Source organism: Amblyomma maculatum, chromosome 8 (genome assembly GCF_055883805.1).
Source record: "Amblyomma maculatum isolate TAMU_Amacu chromosome 8, ASM5588380v1, whole genome shotgun sequence".
Classification (NCBI taxonomy): domain Eukaryota; kingdom Metazoa; phylum Arthropoda; class Arachnida; order Ixodida; family Ixodidae; genus Amblyomma; species Amblyomma maculatum.
The window spans coordinates 84,294,394-84,313,751 of NC_139351.1; the positions used below are offsets into that span (position 1 = coordinate 84,294,394).

The following is a 19,358-nucleotide window of genomic DNA, read 5'->3' on the forward strand; positions in this document are numbered from 1 at the left end:
CGTTTTCCTCTGTTGTACAAGGATGTGACTGACATCAGTTGAGTCATACCCCTTTCATTAGAGAGAACTTATTCTGTTCTCTGCATTATAGTGCTTCTGATAACGTTATATCTTTACACTTTCGTTACTTGTGCAGTGGAGCCATGGTAGTAAAGCAATTTTCCCTATGGACCAAATTTGCATGATGCACGTCGTTATTTGTTGGTTTTCTTCCTGTCTGTTAAATTACTTCTGAACCTCCGTGTGTGCAGCCGAGCTCGCCAGTTCACATAGCTCGCACGGTAAGAAATGCCGCATATCTCAAACCTGACAGGACGTAATCGATGTTAAAATATATTCAATTTATATAATATAATAAATACGTTATATTATGATATATTCCATTCATCATATATATATGTGTGTGTGTGTGTGTGTGTGTGTGTGTGTGTGTGTGTGTGTGTGTGTGTGTGTGTGTGTGTGTGTGTGTGTGTGTGTGTGTGTGTGTGTGTGCGTGTGCGTGTGTGTGTGTGTGTGTGTGTGCGTGCGCGCGCGCGTGTGTGTGTGTGTGTGTGTGTGTGTGTGTGTGTGTGTGTGTGTGTGTGTGTGTGTGTGTGTGTGTGTGTGTGTGTGTGTATTGATATTGTTTCAATTTTCACTTTTCCAGGTATATAGTCCAGGCAACTGCACGCGTAAATTTCCTCTCTACTTCCAGTGTCCAACATACTTAAAAAAAATTGCCTAAATAATCATGTGTTCCCTCACATTGCGCTCGTCATAGCTGCCACCTGATTCCGGGTCATTCCGGTACCTGTTGTCTTAAGAGGACAATTTTATTGCTAAATGAAACATCTAATCTAGAACAACGTTACAGCTGCTGATTGCAGTAATGATGTAATACCCGCTCGAATCAAGGTTTACTTTTTTAGCGTCCACCGTCAATATTCTTTGCTAAGTAAGAAAAGAAAACACAAAGAGGAAAAAGAGAGAGAGGGAGAAACAGAAGAACTAAAAGCAGGAAACGTCCATTAGGTGATGCCCAATAGGCTATCCTACACGTGTGGAGGGGAACAAACAGAAGGGAAAGAAAGAGTGGGAACGACATGATCTTTTTACGTTTCTACAAACAACTGCGATAAGGTGGCAGAGGGCACAGACTACAGGTTTACAACGGAAAAGTAAACCGCGAGAGTTTTAAGTACTTCAGTAGCTCTTTCAGCGCGTTCTTTTTGATGATGTGTTTATCCAAGGCCCAGAATATTTGCTTCCGTAAAAATACGAGAATACAAGCGGCGGAGTATAGCAGCCAGGAGGGAACACTTGCGCTCAAACTGAGAGAGCCACAAAGTATGTTCCCAATAGCTTTGTCACACTAGCACTGCTCAGGCATTGGAGCGTCTGTCATTGCGATGGGATGAGAAGAGAATTTTGCAACCACTTCTCCCAGCCACAAGTGGCCGAACAGCGCCGCATCACAGCGTGGCAGGCCTAATGATATCAGAAGTAGGAGTAACTGGTCCAAGTTGTCAAAGTGGTGCGAACGGGTTGTCCAACCTGCAGAGGTAGACCATGACTTTGTAGTCAATCCTCGGACGAGCAAACGCAGGTGCCTTATTACGTCGGCTCTTTTCTGGGGTATCAAAAGACGAGCAGAAAAATTAACATTTATGAATGCGAGCGGAGGACAGCCCCGAAGGTGAAATGTTTTCGAGCGAGGTTGTCGACATGTGACAGTCTTTCTGTTGCTATTGTTTTCGCTACTTGTCTTTACGTATCGAATGTGTGCAGGCATGCTCCCCGCAACATCAAGGCGTTGAGTGCAGAAACTTTAGTTGGAAAGTATACGAATAGACTATAATGGTGGTCGGTTCAAATCCCTATCATGAGGCAGTTTTCAACTTGACTGGCAGATGTATGCTAAAGGCGACGAGAAAAAGTATGACACCATCCTGAATGCTGTGGTACGAAGGGTAGCAATAAAGTTCTGATTCTTTCAAATTCCCGTCAGAGGGAGATAAGTTAGTTCTGAGTACGTATAAACGAACGATGTGTATAGAATGTTCCGAAGAGACGCGGTGTAGTAGGCCACAGAGGAGTGTGTCACAATATTGTCACGGTAAAATGTTCGCTTCATATAGCTACTTGATAGCGTATTTTAGGAACATCTGCACGCGTCAGCACAATATGTCAGTATTTGGGAACGGTGGGGAGAGCCGTCGTTACAAGCAGTGTGCGTTTCTAGTTTATCAACACGGAGTATGCATAACTCAGCCTCTACAGCCCCATCTTACAGGTACCAACGATTCCGATGTAATCCTTTCAAAATGAGAGCGTTTCTGAAACCACGTCTACAGGCTGACACAAATCCGCAGTGATGAATGCACTTACCTGTGGCTCTTACTAGAGACGTTATTTATAATACTTTTATTACGCTTGATCGGTTGTGCACTCCTAGCATAAGCGAGTAGCTGCGTGTTCAGAAAGGGTTATTAGCAATGAAACGTGACATTATGTGCAGAGAGACAGATGGCTGGTCCCTGGACACCATAAATCCGGCACCCTGGGAAAGAAAAATAAAAACTTTTTTCAGCATCATGGACATAAGCGGTTCATATTTTTCTGTAGAAAGTGAGGCGGGACACATTATTTCCTCCTTCATTATTCTGTCTTATATAATGTAGTATTGATGAGTGGTAGTAACACCTTCTTTCAGCCGAACTCTCGACACAGACTGAGTTTGTTTCATAGCTCACCAATTAGAAATTTGAACTTCGTCACTATACGCTGTTACAAGCATTCAGAAATTATCCGAGCCACCTAACAAGCAGACGGAAAAGGTTCCTGAAGAAACCAGCCGCTAACAGGTATTCGTACCATAACTCAATATGCGAGAGTTTAGGTTCTAACTATAACGATGCATCACACCTCCCGGGCCAGTAGCAGCAAGCATACTGTGCGCAAAATTATGCAAGAATGCAAGATACTATAAAACCTCTGTGTTTGGAGACAGAAATTCTTAGGATGCCTACCGCTAATTCTGCCTAGCAGTTTCCTCCCGCACCTCCTCTCCATAGCAAGAAAGGGTTTTTGTAGTGCGCATTACCGGTGCACAGAGTCCACCATAATACACCATATTAGGGCAACATTGTAAGAAAAACACTTTGCCTATTTATTGTACTCTTGTTCCTACGAAAAATGTTTGGAAGGAGGTATTTAAAGTTAATCCAATGCTGTCGCCTTACCTAGTAAGGAAGATTCTACTTTACAGTGCTTAAAACCTCCCCGGCAGCGCCAAATTACGCCACGAGCACAATAGGTTTCAGATCAAAAAGCGTGGCAATTAAGGCAGGTACCGAATTGAATCTAGATCCGTTTGTGACTGTTGCGGCAATGTCCAATTTATTTTGCCCTTTCTCACAGTTTTAATTCATCAGGATATACAATATTGTTCAGAATTCCTCTGGGGCTGTATTGTGTAATTTTACACGTGCTTTTTTTCATATATGAACACACTTCACAAAACCATGCGACGTAACCTGCGCGCTAAGCAACGAATGTCCAGGTTTCCTTCAATGTTCGGAAATTATTCATTTTAAAACATTAGTAGTCTATGTTGGCCATGGAAGTGTCAGCAGTACGTGTCGCCGGAAAGTTGTCTACTCATGACGTCCTCAAGTGCCGTCATCAGTTAACGACCGGATTGAGAGTTGTAAATCTTGTTATAAATTAGTGTTGTATAACCAACAATTCGTGAGTCATTAGATATGTGACATAAAAGTGCCGATTCATGTAATTCATGAGTCGCGTGTCATGAGGCATGAGCCATGAGTCGCAGTGTTGCGTCACAACATCGAGTAGCAGCATCTAGTTTGAAGGGTGTGGTCAAATTTTAATGAAGAGCGTAGGGTAAGCAGATGCTGTTCTAGGGAAGTGCAATATGAGTGCAATACAGCATTAGAAGTAAGTGAATATGCCTACATAGGTCAGGTAGTAATCACAGTTCCGGATCATGCAGCGAAGTAACGGATAAAAAGACTGGGATGGAGCGGAGTTGGTAAGTGGTGGGAGATTATGACTTACCGCTTACCGGTAGGGCTCAAGAGGAAAGTATATTAACGGTTGCATCTCACCTGTGCTCACCTATGGGCTGAAACGTGGAGGCTAATGAAGAGTGTTCTACTTAAGTTTAACAAAACACACAGAGATATGAAACGAGAAATGGTAGATGCAACGATAACAGATAGAAATAGTGCAGACTGGGTCAGAGAAATAATTCGAGTTAATGCGATTTTAGTGGAGATCGAGAATAAATGGCCACGGGCTAGGCATGTAGCGCGACGAGAGGACAATCTATGGTTGCTTATTGTAACACATTGCATTCCAAGGGAAGGAAAGCGTAGCAGGGGACGGCAGAAAATTAAGTGGACGGATGAGTTTAGGATGTTCGTAGGAGTCAAGTGGGCGCAGCTAGCACAAAACCGGGATAATTTGAGGAATATGGAAAATGCCTTCGTCTACAGTGGGTATAGCCCGGCTGATAACGATAATGATGATAAAGTAGATGTGGATGTAGAAAGGCGCCGACTAAGAGCGACCAACGTCCCGCCAACGCTCGTGCTTTCGCATTTTCTCATTGCAGTTCATGCCGTAACCTCTAAGGTTTCCCTGTCTTGAAAGTGCAACAACAGAGACAAATAAGAGTAACACCTACCTTGACTGTAACATACTCTATTTTTCCAGCGTAGAACTCCACGTAACCATTGATTTGCTGCTCGAAAAGCCACTGGACGTAAGTGACCACTGTCTGTAAGAATGAAGTCTCATGAAGTCTCTGTAAGAATGAAGTTAGCGAAGTCTCTTGACGAGACTTCGCTAACTGAGGCTACGAAAGGGAGCGAACAATGTTGCGAGCTTCGGTGAGCCATGCTATTTAGGATCCCGCTGTAAATGCACTTCATTAGCAGCGCCTAATAAATTTTCATTTTCTATTTCACCGAGTGCTCTCCCGGATGATTGTTGGTAAAATGTTTTACGGTTGCTTTGTTTTGTCCGTCATGCTGTCAGAAAATGTTGTCGATCATTTGTACAGCAAAAGCCTTTTGTGTTCAGGCATTATCAATTCAGAGAGGGTGTAAATGATTACTTTGGACCTTTATAACTCACCTGGTAGCCAAGGCTGTCGACGAACCACTTTCCGCCAAGAAAATTGGACATCATATCGACATCACCGTAATAGAACATAGCTCGCACCTGGTTCCTATCTGCTATCGTCCGGATGATCTGTTTCAGGTCTGTGTACAATACCTTGTACTTCAGGACGTCACTGGAAATATCAGGCGGGATTTGAAACATTCATTTCATAACACTCAGCATTGAATAAATTTAAATATAGCTACTTGACCCGTGAATAATTGTACGAGTAGAAGACAGTAGCTAGATCGCGGTATGAAAATGTATCAGTAGCCTGAATCCCCACGAACTGCTCCTCCATATCACATGTGGATAAAATCACCAGAGCATTTCGTCAAGGCTCAACGTTAAATTACACATGCCACTGCGATCTCGATAGCGTTACTGTCCTCAAACTGCACTCTAGCTCATTCTTTCGAGCTGATGCAGCTCATAACTCGCCATGCAAGCATGGCATGGCGCAAAATCAACAGTTATCTATTTGTGGAGCATCTTGCGCTAATGGGGATGTTAGTCAATTCATTTAATTCATCAAATACAAGGTTAGAGCCCTAGGGATTGTGGAGCTTGGCGAAACTCAAGAGACCATAGCAAGGTATGAAAGTGTAAATACATAATTTCAAGATGCAAAAAGAACTGTTATTTCTATTATATGAAAAAAAAAACGCACAAGAATATATAACTTAAATCTGACTCCGTATGGAAGTAGTACCGCTACAATATAATCGGCAAACACTTCTCTATACAGTAGTAACACATAACATGTGTAAGATTAAGGCAAACAAAAAATACAGAAATGATTAACTTAAGCAAAATAATCGCGCAACAAATGGGAATATTAGAAAAAAGAACTAGCACAATCAATCTAAGGACCAACATTTTGGCTTGTCTTTTGTTAGGTTTTCCTTTATCTAATTTTTTTCTTAGCTCCTAGTTTTTATGATGCGTTTAGAAATTGTTCCCGCACGTCATTTGTTGAAGGCTTAGCATGAAATGTGTACTTATTTAGCAGTAAGCAGGCTGTGTTTTATTGACTGGGGCTTTTAATTTGGTCAAAAATGAGGAAAACGACAGAAGCATGTGCGCAAAAAGCGGAAATCATGTAATGGAATTACAGGAATAACATTAGAGGTTGCCAAAACCGGACCTGTATTGGCGAGGTGTTAATTATTCCCGACGTACCGTATAATTCTTTTCTTAGGCTGCGAAAATTGTCTATTTATTCATATTGGTTTAGTGTACCATACAATATTGCAGTTGTAGACATGTGAAATAAATAACGCATGATATATTTGTATTTTGAACCGTGTTTGAAGGAATGTGCGGGAAGGCGAGACCATCTTATGTATAGCAGCTAAACGTGCTGCTAAATGTGACTCTAAGTATTTTATATGGTTTGGTCTAATGAAAGCGCCCGTCACCCAAAGGCCTTCAGGCTCAATGCATGTATAGCTCTAGAATTGCCACAGTTGTCCAAGTAGAAAGAAACGATCTAAGGAACAATAACTGATTTAATGAGCCATTCGCAGTTTCGCCTTATTTCGGCATGTACTTAGACATGCATGGCTTAATCTTTGAGACAAGCATATGATTACTGGCAGGATCAACCAGGTAGATGCATAGGCAATACCCCGCCACAGTTGCCTTTCTCTACCTTATCACTGTTCTATGCTTCATGGGTTATGACATGTTTCGAGTGAAAGGTCTGATTTTGCTCTGGGAAGCCTCATTTTTGTTTTGAATGTAATTATTTCCATGGTGGTAAATTATGACCACGAGGATAAATAAATAAATAAGAAAATCTTCTCATTGCCTAAATAACGTGTCTATATTCGGACTGGGTATACATATACAACAGTCTAGGGGTATATAAGACTTAACGACTTACCATTGAGGACAATGCCATTATTAAAAACATTAAAGAAGAGAGGTCCTAAGATCCTTCCTTGTGGCATACCTTTAGTAACTTGCAGAAAACTTGTTTGGTGTTCCCTCTTATATATATCATTTATGTTATGATCAAAAATTGTATACAAAGCGCGGCCGATGTTGGACCTCGGGAAAACTGCATTGAAAAGTTCTCTAGCGACAACCAAAGATACAGGGACACATGCTTCTAAAACAATGGGGCTCTGCACAATTGTCTTGATCCCATAGAGTTGTTCCTTGATGGCGTTGCAATCCAGTTTTCACGACCTCCCTTGCTCACGACTGTAATTAGTGTGATCACTGATGCGTCAGTTAGTTTCCCTCTAATTCACACATTCTATTTAGCTTACAGTTTTAAACTACCCCATTATGCAGAGGAGCAGAAATATTACTGTTATTATTTTAATCCGAGCGAACAGAATTTTTAAGAGCTGGCGCACGAAGTCCTCAGAATTGGTACTGATTAAAGGTTCTATGAATATAATTTACGATACAAGACGAGTACCTAATAAAATCAGGGAATGGCACGAATGTGATGTTTGCGCCAGACTAAAACATAATGCACACTGTAGCTCTTATCACTCATGCCCTTTCCGACGAAAGTGCTTCAGAATGTGGCGCAGACATTAGCAGGAAGATCCACTTTTCGTGCAGCTGTCTTGCCGCATAAAGCACCTGACAGGCTGGGAAGCTCCAGCGCTTTTAGGTCTAATTAAGCTTTGGAAATATATATGATGCGCACTTTGCTAACCTTCAATTACGTTCACACAAATTTAACAGTTCACTGTATTCACAGTTTACATGCACTAACATTTCATTCGTTCACCATGTTCACACTTTGTTTGGTTTGGTTTGTGGGGTTTAACGTCCCAAAGCGACTCAGGCTATGAGAGACGCCGTAGTGGAGGACTCCGGAAATTTCGACCACCTGGGGTTCTTTAACGTGCACTGACATCGCACAGCACACGGGCGCCTTGCTTTTCGCCTCCATCGAAAAGCGGCCGCCGAGGCCGGGATTCGACCCCGCGTCCTTGGGAACAGTAGTCGAGCGCCGTAACCACTGCGCCACCCCTTGTAGTGGATCACCTCGCGGGCTTAGGAAAAACTGAAATCGCGCCCTGTCGTGGTGGAGCTGTGGGATAGGGCGTTCGACTTCTGTACCAAGAATACGGGGTCGAACCCCGGTCGCGGCGGCCGCTTTTTGATGTAGGCGAGCAACAAGGCGCCCTTGTGCTGTGCGATGTCCGTGCACGTTAAAGACACCAGATGGTAGATATTTCCGGAGCCCTTCACTACGCCTCTCTCAAGCGTCAGTAGCTTTGAGATTTATACCCCATAAACCAAACAAACGGAAGCTGCACCAGCCAGAGCTGCGCATGGCGCCATAACAGATCACCTACCAGCTAAATGCGTTTATTGTCACATCGCAACTTTTGCTCAACTTTGAAATTTCTTCCCTAACAAGCACCTAAAAAATCTGTGTTTCTTTGTAAAAAGTTCCGGCCAACATAAGTTTGCCTTGAGCGAACTAGATTTACATTGCCTTCGCGTCTTATTCAAGGACATATCTTTAGAATATCCCTTATATCCAACTGTTCCACTGATCTTCTCCACCGGTTTCTTTCTAGCGTTTACTCTGCACAAACTCCCTTTATGCCTCTAAAGGTTTGCTTTTTGGCTACGGTAGCGGTCTGTCTTGATTGATACTGTCGTTTTGCCCAGTGTTTTCCCGTTATTGCCCACACTGATACTCTTCGTCAAACAACCCAAACGTTCTCGGCTTAGGATCCGTTGTTGTAACGGGAAAATCAGCAGCAGAATTTGGTTCCCACACGAAATCCCGTTACCGTACTGCGGTTCGGCAGTACAGATGGCGCATAAACAGTGTAAAATGTGCGCCTTGTGCATGAGTTGCTGTACAACTGTATGCTAATGAACAGCTGTGTCATTGGAAAGGAAATTGGCGGAAGGAACAGGCGACGTTAAGGCACTGTAGTGATAGTCCGTGTCAGCTGCCGTGGCTCAGATGCTAAAACACTCGATAGCTGACCGGAGGTCACTTCTTGGAAACCAACCGCTGGCGGCTGTGTTTTGTCAGAGTTGCTGTTGCGACTGTAAGAAGAAGGAAAAGGAAATGCACAGGCCGGCTATTTGCTATGTAGCTCAGCCTCTTGCGCTGTCTCGTGCGGACATCGGTGAAAACAGGGTAGAAAGAAAGAAAAAGAAGAGGGAAAGAAAATTTTTATATGCACAGTGCTAGGTTTGATTTGGCGCTTATACCCGTCTGCGCATTCTTCGGAGAACCGTAATCAATATAATACTTCTTCATGTTTGGCCACCGTTTTACCATGATGAGAAGACGGTATTTGGAGGAGCCATTGCAACATCCGGGACTTAATTTGAGCGGCCAGATCTTATTGTCAGTCGGTGCCACCATGCTTGGATACAGCCAATAGTCTGTTGTTAACACTATTCAAATCATTTTAATAGAATCTAAGTCTGCCTTGATTATATGCTTTCAATTTTTAAATCTCTAGATACAAATCTCGCAGTGTTCACCTCCTGAGAGCGTTAGAAATTCTCCTTTTTATTTCGGTTTTTAATATTTTCTAACAATCACATCACCCTAACAAACATTTCATTTTTTAGGTTTGCAAAAACTCAGGCTACTGCAGACGACTGGAAGAGCGCTCTCACAGAGACTCGGATACCGCGAGCAGATGCGAGAAATAGCGAGGACGGAAACGATCCCTGACGAACTTCGCAAGTCCCTTAAGGTAGCTCCAATCCCGAGAAACATGGACCCCAACCTTCACCAAGGCAGAAAAGAAGCAAGGGCCGAATTCATTCAAAAAACATATTCTCCTCAAGACATGAACGTGTATGCAGACGCGTCCTCGAGAGGAGGTCGGAACAAAATTGCATTTGCCACGGTGATCGATCCTTCCGCTATGCGACACTGCAAAGTAGCAGAGGCTGAGGAAGTAGCCGCTGCTCTAGCGGTGGCGGAGGGCTTTAAAATCGGGCGGTCTCTAAAGATACTCACGGACTCTCAAACAGCCTGTCAAAATTACATGAATGGTAGGATAGGTTGCCACGCGCTCCGTCTACTCGTTGAAGCGAGCAACAGAATTAAAAACCACGAATAAAACAACGCCAGACACAAAATTATGTGGGTACTGGGGTACACAGGGAACCAAGAGGCCGACAGGATAGCTCAAGCACACACTACGTTCCGAGCATGCGACGAGTCCGCGGAACTTTTGCAAGCACCCAATGTATACTCGGCAATGCTAGAAAACTATAGAGGCAGAAGAAAGCGATATCACCCACCGCACAGTTCTCTCAACAGACAGGAAGCTGTCATTTGGAGACAATTAAAGACAGGTTCATACCCAAAACTACACATACTAAAAAAAATGCACCCTACCATATACGCGGACAGACCCAGGTAGCACAAAGTGGGCTATGTAGGGAGGCCCCGTTGGGTCCGATATAAGCAATGCAGGACAGCCCCGGTGGGCTCATTGTGGGTGCTGCAAGAGGGACCGGCATAGGCCTGAAGGGGGTTGTCGACAAAGCCCCGATGGGCCCCACTAGGGACCGATGCAAGCAGGCCTTGCGGGGCTGCCCACTTTTTTACCGCATTGCCAAAGAGGGCACATCTTGCCAACTCCCCCCGATGGTCCTACTTTGGACCGATTCGGGCAGCCTCTCTGGATGACCATTTATTTTTTATTTCGGTTAGCCCCTCAGATAATGACATAGGGCCGAGGGGGGTTCTATAGCGCAAACCGCACTTGGGCTTGCCCACGTTATTCTCATAGGGGTCCGACGCAGGTAAGTGATGGGAAGCCCTAGTCCAAGTTCTTCCAATCAATATGCACGTAATTAAGTAATTTTTTTATACATGTGTGGCCTTTCCAAACAGCCAAACTATTAAATTGTACACTAATTCATAACAGTATTCTAGCCTAAATGACTTCGTGTATATCTTGATGTTTCAGTGATATTACCAGCTCATCGCTTCTCAAACCGCACCAGCCATCCCAGTTGTCTACCCTCCACCAGCGCAGACTACAGCTCATCGCTCGTTCTTCGTAAAAACTGCTCGGGACTGGAACAATCTGCCAGTCGACTTCGTGCACCACTCCAATCCATCTCAATTCAACGCAGTCATCGAATCTTGTTCAAGCTATGGAGATGCATGCTCTGAACAGTAATACTTTTGTTGTTGCGGCTGTAGGAAGCAGGAAAAGAAAATTTACGAGCCTAAACGCTGGTTATGTAGCTGAGCCACCTCGCTGCTTGATTTGATTTATTTATAGGAAAGGAAAGGCGCGGTAACTGTCTCACTTGTTTTCTGTGGACACCGCAACCGCGCCGTAAGGGAAGGGAGGAAGATGGGAGTGAAAGTTTAAAGAGAGAAAGAGGAGCCGTAGTGGAGGGCTACGGAGTAATTTCGACCACCTGGGGATCTTTAACGTGCGCTGACATCGCACAGCACACGGACGCCTCTTCGTTTCGCCCCACCTCGCTGCTTCGTGCAGACAGAAGAGAAAATAGAGAAGAAAGGAAAGTAAGAGGGAAAGAAAGGCGCGTAGCAATAACTGCCGTCATCCACCACCGAGGCGGTGGCGGGTGCAGTGACGGCCTAAAACAGATAAAAATTCGGTGGCAGGCTAGGCCCCGCCGCAAGCGGCGCTGACCTACCTGTCCCAGCCACATCAGGGAAGTTGTTGTGGCTGTAGGAAGAAGGAAAACAAAATGCACGGGCCTGCTACTGGCTGTGTAGCTGAGCCACCTCCGCTGCCTCGTGCAGACAGAAGAGAAAATAGAGAAGAATGAAAAGGAAGAGGGAACGAAAGACGCGCGCCGCAACACCAGACGTCGTTCACCACCGAAGCGGTGGAGGGTGCAATGACGGCCTACAATAGATAAAAATTAGGTGACAGGATAGACCCTGCCGCAAGCGGCGGTGACCTACCTGCCCCAGCCCCATCAGGGGAGTGGTGAAGCTGCACATCTCGACACCATGACCGCCCACTCCCGAAGAGTTTATTCCATGCTACCGATATTTCCAGAGGTGGTCCACAGGGTGATATGTCCATATAGAGAATGGGAGAGGTTTGAGAGTTGTGACAGCTTTTTAGCCATGGGATGAGTGTGATGTTAAATTAAAAAAAGGCGGAAGTTCTGATCCCTGCGGGGTGCTCCTATTACCAAGGGTAAAGTGGGGGATTTTAGGAGAGCGAACCAAATTTCTGCTGTGCGATCCCGGAGAAATGATGAAATGAGAACCGAATCACATTCAATACGGCACTCGACTACTGTTCCCAAGGACGCGGGATCGAATCGCGGTCTCGGCGGCCGCTTTTCAATGGAGGCAAAAAGCAAGGTTGCCCGTGTGCTGTGCGATGTCAGTGCACATTAAAGAACCCCAGGTGGTCGAAATTTCCGGAGTTCTTCATTACGGCGTCTCTCATAGCCCGAGTCGCTTTGGGACGTTAAACCCCACAAACCAAACCAAACCGATACGTTTACGGCGCGGTTCAGGTGTCCACAGAGGAAGTGCGACAGGTACGGAAAAGGAAAGGCTCTATATCTGTAACAGTTCTTCTCTGGACAGCATAGTAAACGTATTGAATGTGGGAAACCGAACAAACGTTTCATTATTGAGATTTTCATGCTGTCCACAGCAACCACATAAGGAGCAACAGTTAGCAATCAGTATGTTTTAGTATTTTTAGTACAATTTGCATGAGCGCGAGAACTAAGCCATGTAATATATCTAACCGACTGAAATGGCAACAAGTTTTATACATATCATCTATAATAGTATTTTGGGCAACATCTAATACAAATAACGGTTGAAAAGAATGATTGCACAGTTGCACGCGCACCTTCCAGCCCCATTAGGCCGATGTGGGACCTAGAGCGGTTTAGGTAAGGCTGCCTCATTTGGGCTTCACGAGCGCTTGCCCAAATTAAGCTTTTATTCATATTGTCATATTCATAATGGAAGCGCCCCCTGGCAATATTTCGCCTGCACTCAAGTAACCTACAAGGCACCGATTGGTGCAGCATGTGGGCTTATCCGTCTTTCTTGCCCCACTGCGGCCGATGTAGGTCCCACAAAGATTTATGGGGGCGGCCTAATTTTGGATCTATGCGGGCTTTCCCATAAAGAGCTTACATTTAGGTTGGATTTCCCTCAAATATCCGACAAGGAACCCTTGCAGTCTGGATGCAGGAATGTACTCTGCGTTAGCCCGAGCAATGCCACTATGGGACCCATGCAAAAGGAGCAGGGACAAGCCCAAATGGGGCTTGCCCACTTTCGCCCCATCGGGAACCGATGCAGGTTTTATGATGGTTGCCCCAATCCCACTTGCCTACATGGGATCTACTGGGGCCCCACATTCTGTGCTACCTGGGGATGTCCGTGGTGCGATGAAAAACCCACACTGTATCACATCACATGAGCGTGTCAAAACCTAGACGTGGTCCCCGAAATTCGAAACACGAGTGCGGAGCAATGGGAGACTCTGCTGTCCAACGACCGCTGCGAAGACCAGCAAGGTCTGGTACAGCGAGCGCAACGGGCGGCAGTGGCCAGAGGAGCCCTGGGCTGAGGGCAACCGACCATTGTGTACAAGTGTGCGAGGTCGACGGAAAAGACTCTTGTGGATGCAAGAAGACATAAAGCCGCCAAAACAATATAGGGCTAAATAAAGTTTTTAATTCCTTTATTCCTTGATAGTGTAATTATCAATCACCAACACGAATATCTCTGCACCCCAGTTCTTGGCCGATCCCCTGTGTGGGTACGTTGCATCTTTTTAGAGAACAACCACTACAACAGCCCTCTTCCGCCACCTCTTCGGTGGCGGATGCAATGATAACAGGTACAACCACCTTGGCAGGCGAGCCCCCGACGCAAACGGCGGTGGCCTATTGATCCCAGCCCCATACCCAAGGAACGGCGGCAACATAATTTTACATTTTTTTTAATTTTTTGGGCCCCCACTGAAAAAGTTTGTACCACCACCACCACCATAGGCCAAGAGCAGCCGCTACCTCCGTATCTTTCGCTACATCCAAAACGGACCCGTGTGCTGTGCAATGCGATGTCAGAACACGTTAAAGAGCCCCAGGTGGTCGAAATTACTCCGTAACCCTCCACTACGGCTTCTCTTTCTCTCTTTTTATTTTCAATGCAACCTTTCTCCCTATTTTGATTGCGCAGTTCGTGTATTTGAAAATAGGAAGAAAGGTTTTTTCATTTATTTTATTTATAGGAAGGGAAAGGCGCGGTAACTGTCTCACTTGTTTTCTGTGGACACCGCAACCGCATCGTAAAGGAAGGGAGGAAGGTGGGATTGAAAGTGAAAAGAGAGAAAGAGGAGCCGTAGTGGAGGACTTAGGAGTAATTTAGATCCCCTGGGGATCTTTACCGTGCGCTGACATCGCACAGCACACGGACGCCTCTTCGTTTCGCCTCCATAGAACCGCTGCCGCCGAGGTCGGGTTCGAACACGGGTACTCCAGCACAGTAGTTGGGCGTGATCCCTGCACCACCCCGGCGGGTGGGGTTCTTGAACGTGTTCTGACATCGCATTGCAGAGCACCTATTTTGATTGCGCAGTTTATGTGTTTATGGGGGGGGGGGGGGGGCAGTTCATGGCCCCTTCGGGGCTGGGACTAGGCAGCCTCAATGCAAACGTCCTTTTTACTCAGGCGGCTGCAGACAATTACTGGAAGAGCACTCTTACAGAGCCTCGGATACCGCGAGCAGATGAGAGAATTGACAAGGATGGAAATGAGCCCCGAGGAACTTCGAAAGTTCCTTATTGCATCTCCATCTCGAGGAACAAGGACCCCAACCTACATCGAGGTAGTAGAGAAGCAAGAGCCGGATTCATTGAGAAAGCATATGCTTCTCAAGGCCCGAACTTCCTTGCTGACGCGTCCTCGAAAGGAGGAGACACCAAATTTGCAGTGACCACGGTGGTATAAAAAAGGGCGTTTGCATCGAGGCTGGGACGGTAGGTCAACGCCGCTTGCGGCGGGGGTTAGCCCGCCACAAAATTTTTTTATCTGTTGTAGGTCGTCATTGCACCCGCCAATGCTTAGGTGGTGGACGACGGCTGTTGTTGCGGCGCGCTTTTTTCTCTCCCTCTTATTTTTCTTTCTCTATTTTCTCTTCTGTCCGCACGGGGCACCGGAGGTGGCTGTGGTTGGTTTGTGGGGTTTAAAGTCCCAAAGCAACTCAGGCTATGAGAGACGCCGTAGTGGAGGACTCCGGAAATTTCGACCACCTGGGGTTCTTTAACGTGCACTGACATCGCACAGCACACGGACGCCTTGCTTTTCGCCTCCACCGAAAAGCTGCCGCCGAGGCCGGGATTCGATCCCGCGTCCTTGGGAACAGTAGTCGAGCGTCGTAACCACTGCGCCACCCCGGCGGGGAAAAGGGGAATGAAAGTGGAAAGAGAGAAAGAGGGGCCGTAGTGGAGGGCTACGGAGGAATTTCGACCACCTGGGGATCTTTAACGTGCGCTGACATCGCACAGCACACGGACGCCACTTCGTTTCGCCTCCATCGAAACGATCCCGGCCTCGGCGGCTGCGTTTCGATGGAGGCGAAACGAAGTGGCGTCCGTGTGCTGTGCGATGTCAGCGCACGTTAAAGATCCCCAGGTGGTCGAAATTCCTCCGTAGCCCTCCACTACGGCCCCTCTTTCTCTCTTTCCACTTTCATTCCCACCTACCTCCCTTCCCTTACGGCGCGGTTCGGGTGTCCACAGAGCAAGTGTGACAGTTACTGCGCCTTTCCCTTCCTGTGAACCAATTTAACTTTAACTTTAGGTGGCTGTGGTTCAGAGCCAGTAGAAGGCACAACAACAGAACGCGCGTTTATGGAGAGATGGAGGCGAAACGAAAAGGCGTCTGTGTGCTGTGCCATGTCAGCGCTCGTTAAAGATCCCTAGGTGGTCGAAATTACTCCGTAGCCCTCCACTGTGACTCCTCTTTCTCTCTTTCCGCTTTCACTCCCACCTTCCACCCTTCCCTTCCGGCCGGTTGAGGTCTCCACAGAAAACAAGTGACACAGTTACCGCGCCGTTTCCTTCCTATAAATCAATCAGTGTTTATAGAGAAAATGTGAGATACTGCTCCTTTTCTTTCCTCTATACCAGTTAACAATACAACCTGGTAGTTACAGCCTTCTAAAATACTGATTTATTTATTTATAGGAAGGGAAAGACGCGGCAACTGTCTCACTTGTTTTCTGTGGACACCGCAAACGCACCGTAAGGGAAGGGAGGAAGTGGGAGTGAAAGTGGAAAGAGAGAAAGAGGAGCCATAGTGGTCTGCAGAGTAATTTCGACCACCTAGGGATCTTTAACGTGCGCTGACATCGCACAGCACACGGACGTCTCTTCGTTTCGCCTCCATCGAAACGCAGCTGCCGAGGTCGGGTTCGAACCCGGGTACTCCGGCACAGTTGTCGGGCGTCTTACCACTGCACCACCCCGGCGGGGCCCTTCTAAAATAAAGGGTCTCTTAGATGTCACGTAAGAGGAGAATGGTGAAAGCCTACCCTTCCTATCCTATAATTTGCTTCCCATTGTTAGCCTCATGTCGGCATTCGTTGCAGTGCTACATATAATTATAATTGGTTTGCAGAAAAGGGAAGGCACAGTATCTATCAAACTCTCCTGCCAGTGTAAGTTTGGACGGTATACCACCGCTCCTGTCGCATGGCGTTCCTTAGCGCGCATTCAAGTGCGGCATTGAAGATGGCAGGGACGCATCGCGCCTCGATCAATCAAAATGCCGCAAAAGCGGGGCACACTTCACCCACGACAGCATGAGCCATTTAATCCTTTCGCCTTATTTGTCTGTTTGTATGCCCGCACGGGTGCCGGATCGCATGATTCAATTTGCGGCGAAGCTCTTTTTTCTCGGGAAATTGGTGGTGAATAAAATAAATAAAGTTAAATTGGTTCTCAGGAAGGGAAAGGCGCAGTAACTGTCACACTTGCTCTGTGGACACCCGAACCGCGCCGTAAGGGAAGGGAGGAAGGTGGGAATGAAAGTGGAAAGAGAGAAAGAGGAGCCGTAGTGGAGGGCTACGGAGTAATTTCGACCACCTGGGGATCTTCAACGTGCGCTGACATCGCACAGCACATGGACGCCACTTCGTTTCGCCTCCATCTAAACGCAGCCGCCGCGGTCGAGTTCGAATCCCTGTGCCATGTTTCGTAAAATATCTCGTACAGCCAACAACCCAACACTATACTCGGGGACAACTTTCTGTGGCAATGGAGCCAAAACTTCGGGGGCGGGGCCTTACTAACTGTGTTACTACGCCATGTAGTTCCGAGTACCTGGCCTCGGCTACGATGTCGGCACCGCGCACGGCGTGCGCTGTCAAAAACAGACGCGCATAAAAACGCGCGCAGAAATGGCCGGAGAAAATCGGCAGACACGTCCCACTAGGAAGCCATCGACATGAAAATTGCGTATTAAACTCTCTCTGAACTAATACTGCAGTATAAGCCTAATACAATAAGGTTAATAGTTCCATAACAGTATAACATTCCAGAGCATCATCTGCGAAATTTCCGAAGGCACTATATTCTTGTGCGGAGTGAGCTAGTGCGTTTCGGCTCCGTAGCTTCCACCACATTGCCACAGAACATTGTCCCCAAGTATAGCTGCCACCCATCGCTGCAAAGATATATGCAAAAGTTTGAGCTGAAACAAGACAGTGATTCCAAGATCTATGTTTTTTGCAAGCAAGCTGTCGGCCTTGTCTGCATTGTGCCAGGCTGTTTCTGAGTAGCGCGGTCGTTGCCCTGTCCCGTGCCAGTAGCTAGCCCTTCATAGGTTTGTGCCGCGCCCAGTAAGCCAGCTACATTGTCGCTGTTGTCTGCTCGAATACTCAGGCACGACTGCAACGTCATCAAACACAGTGCTGGCCGTAAACATTTCATGTCTGGCAGAGCGAGTCGTGGGTCCCGGAGCGCTATCTTTAAAATTACTTTGCAGAAGAACTAATGCATCCTCAACTGCACTTTTTCGAACACGGAATCTTGACGTTGAGCAGAAAGTCTGATGCAAATTTCGTTGATATCTGGGAGCATCGCAAAATCGCCGGAGTTGCCCTTGAAGCGTCGACTCTTTTTTTTTCCGATCGCCATTTATGTATCAGCTATCACGTAAAACATAAGTTTAAACATCTTCATTTCCTACATTCCCGGAAAGTCCTAAATTTCCTACTTATCCATATCTATTATGTTGTCCAGGATAAAAGCTCGCGGTAATGAGTAGATTGCAGAGCGACTGATATGCCCGCTTGCTTCAAATGAAGATGTTTTGTTCGCCTCAAGCAGCATCGCTCAGATGTACTCAGCACAAGTAAGTTTGTTTTTGGCCACTTTATTAAGAGGCATCTGAAGGTGTCTCTGACTGCGGACCATTTTTGACTATAAAAGGGCCTCTTTGAACCTGGAATCTAGGTCGAACTGACGCTGAAGCATATTCCCGATGCTCTCTTGTGCAATGTCTGCACCACGATCTCAATACATGATTTTTATCAGGTACATTCACAAAACTAAGGTGAATGTTCGTGTTTGTTGTTAAAATTTTACTCTCCAGCAGATATATTTCTAAACAATTGTAATGCCGCTATGTGACTTTCGCACAGTTGCTTCCGCAAGCAACGAACAGTCATTTGAATTCGGTTAGAGGCAGACATCAGATTTTCCACGCACCCTCGCCTGGAATGCAGTGCTGGGCAGCCAGCAGGCGCGTCCTCTGGAGACAGCGGTGATAATACGCTATCATATTTAGCTGGCGGCAGTTGTAGCAAACCTGTATTTCGGAGACGCCATAACGTTGGGTGCTTCGAAACTACAAGCAAACGAAAGAATGTTTCCGGCACACCGGCGTCAGTCGGCCTGATTCGCGCCGCTCATTTGTCGGACACTTCAGACGCCGTTTGCAACGCCGTCCAATCCCAGCTCGGATTTCAGCGTCGCCGTGTCATGATTCGCGGTAGGCACTTTCTCTTTCTTACCCGTCTCTGACGTTGTGTTGGGCATGGCATGCATGGCATAGTTTCCGGTGAAGCTGCGAACCCGACCTCGGCGGCTGCGTTTCGACGGAGGCGAAACGAAGAGGCGTCCGTGGGCTGTGCGATGTCAGCGCACGTTAAAGATCCCCAGGTGGTGGAAATTACTCCGTAGCCC

General features: G+C 46.5%; 1 protein-coding gene across 1 annotated transcript in view; it reads right to left on the reverse strand.

The window, feature by feature from the left end:
• Nucleotides 1-2,388: 2,388 nt before the first annotated feature.
• LOC146181676 (lysosomal protective protein-like) overlaps nucleotides 2,389-19,358 on the reverse strand; it is an 80,382-nt gene continuing 63,412 nt past the window's right edge. The window contains exons 9-11 of the mRNA XM_084575530.1: nucleotides 5,143-5,302; nucleotides 4,691-4,783; nucleotides 2,389-2,539 (exon numbers count right to left, since the gene is read on the reverse strand). Coding sequence (XP_084431656.1) covers nucleotides 2,456-2,539; nucleotides 4,691-4,783; nucleotides 5,143-5,302 — 337 coding nt within the window. The 3' untranslated portion in view covers nucleotides 2,389-2,455. The remainder of the gene's footprint in view (nucleotides 2,540-4,690; nucleotides 4,784-5,142; nucleotides 5,303-19,358) is intronic.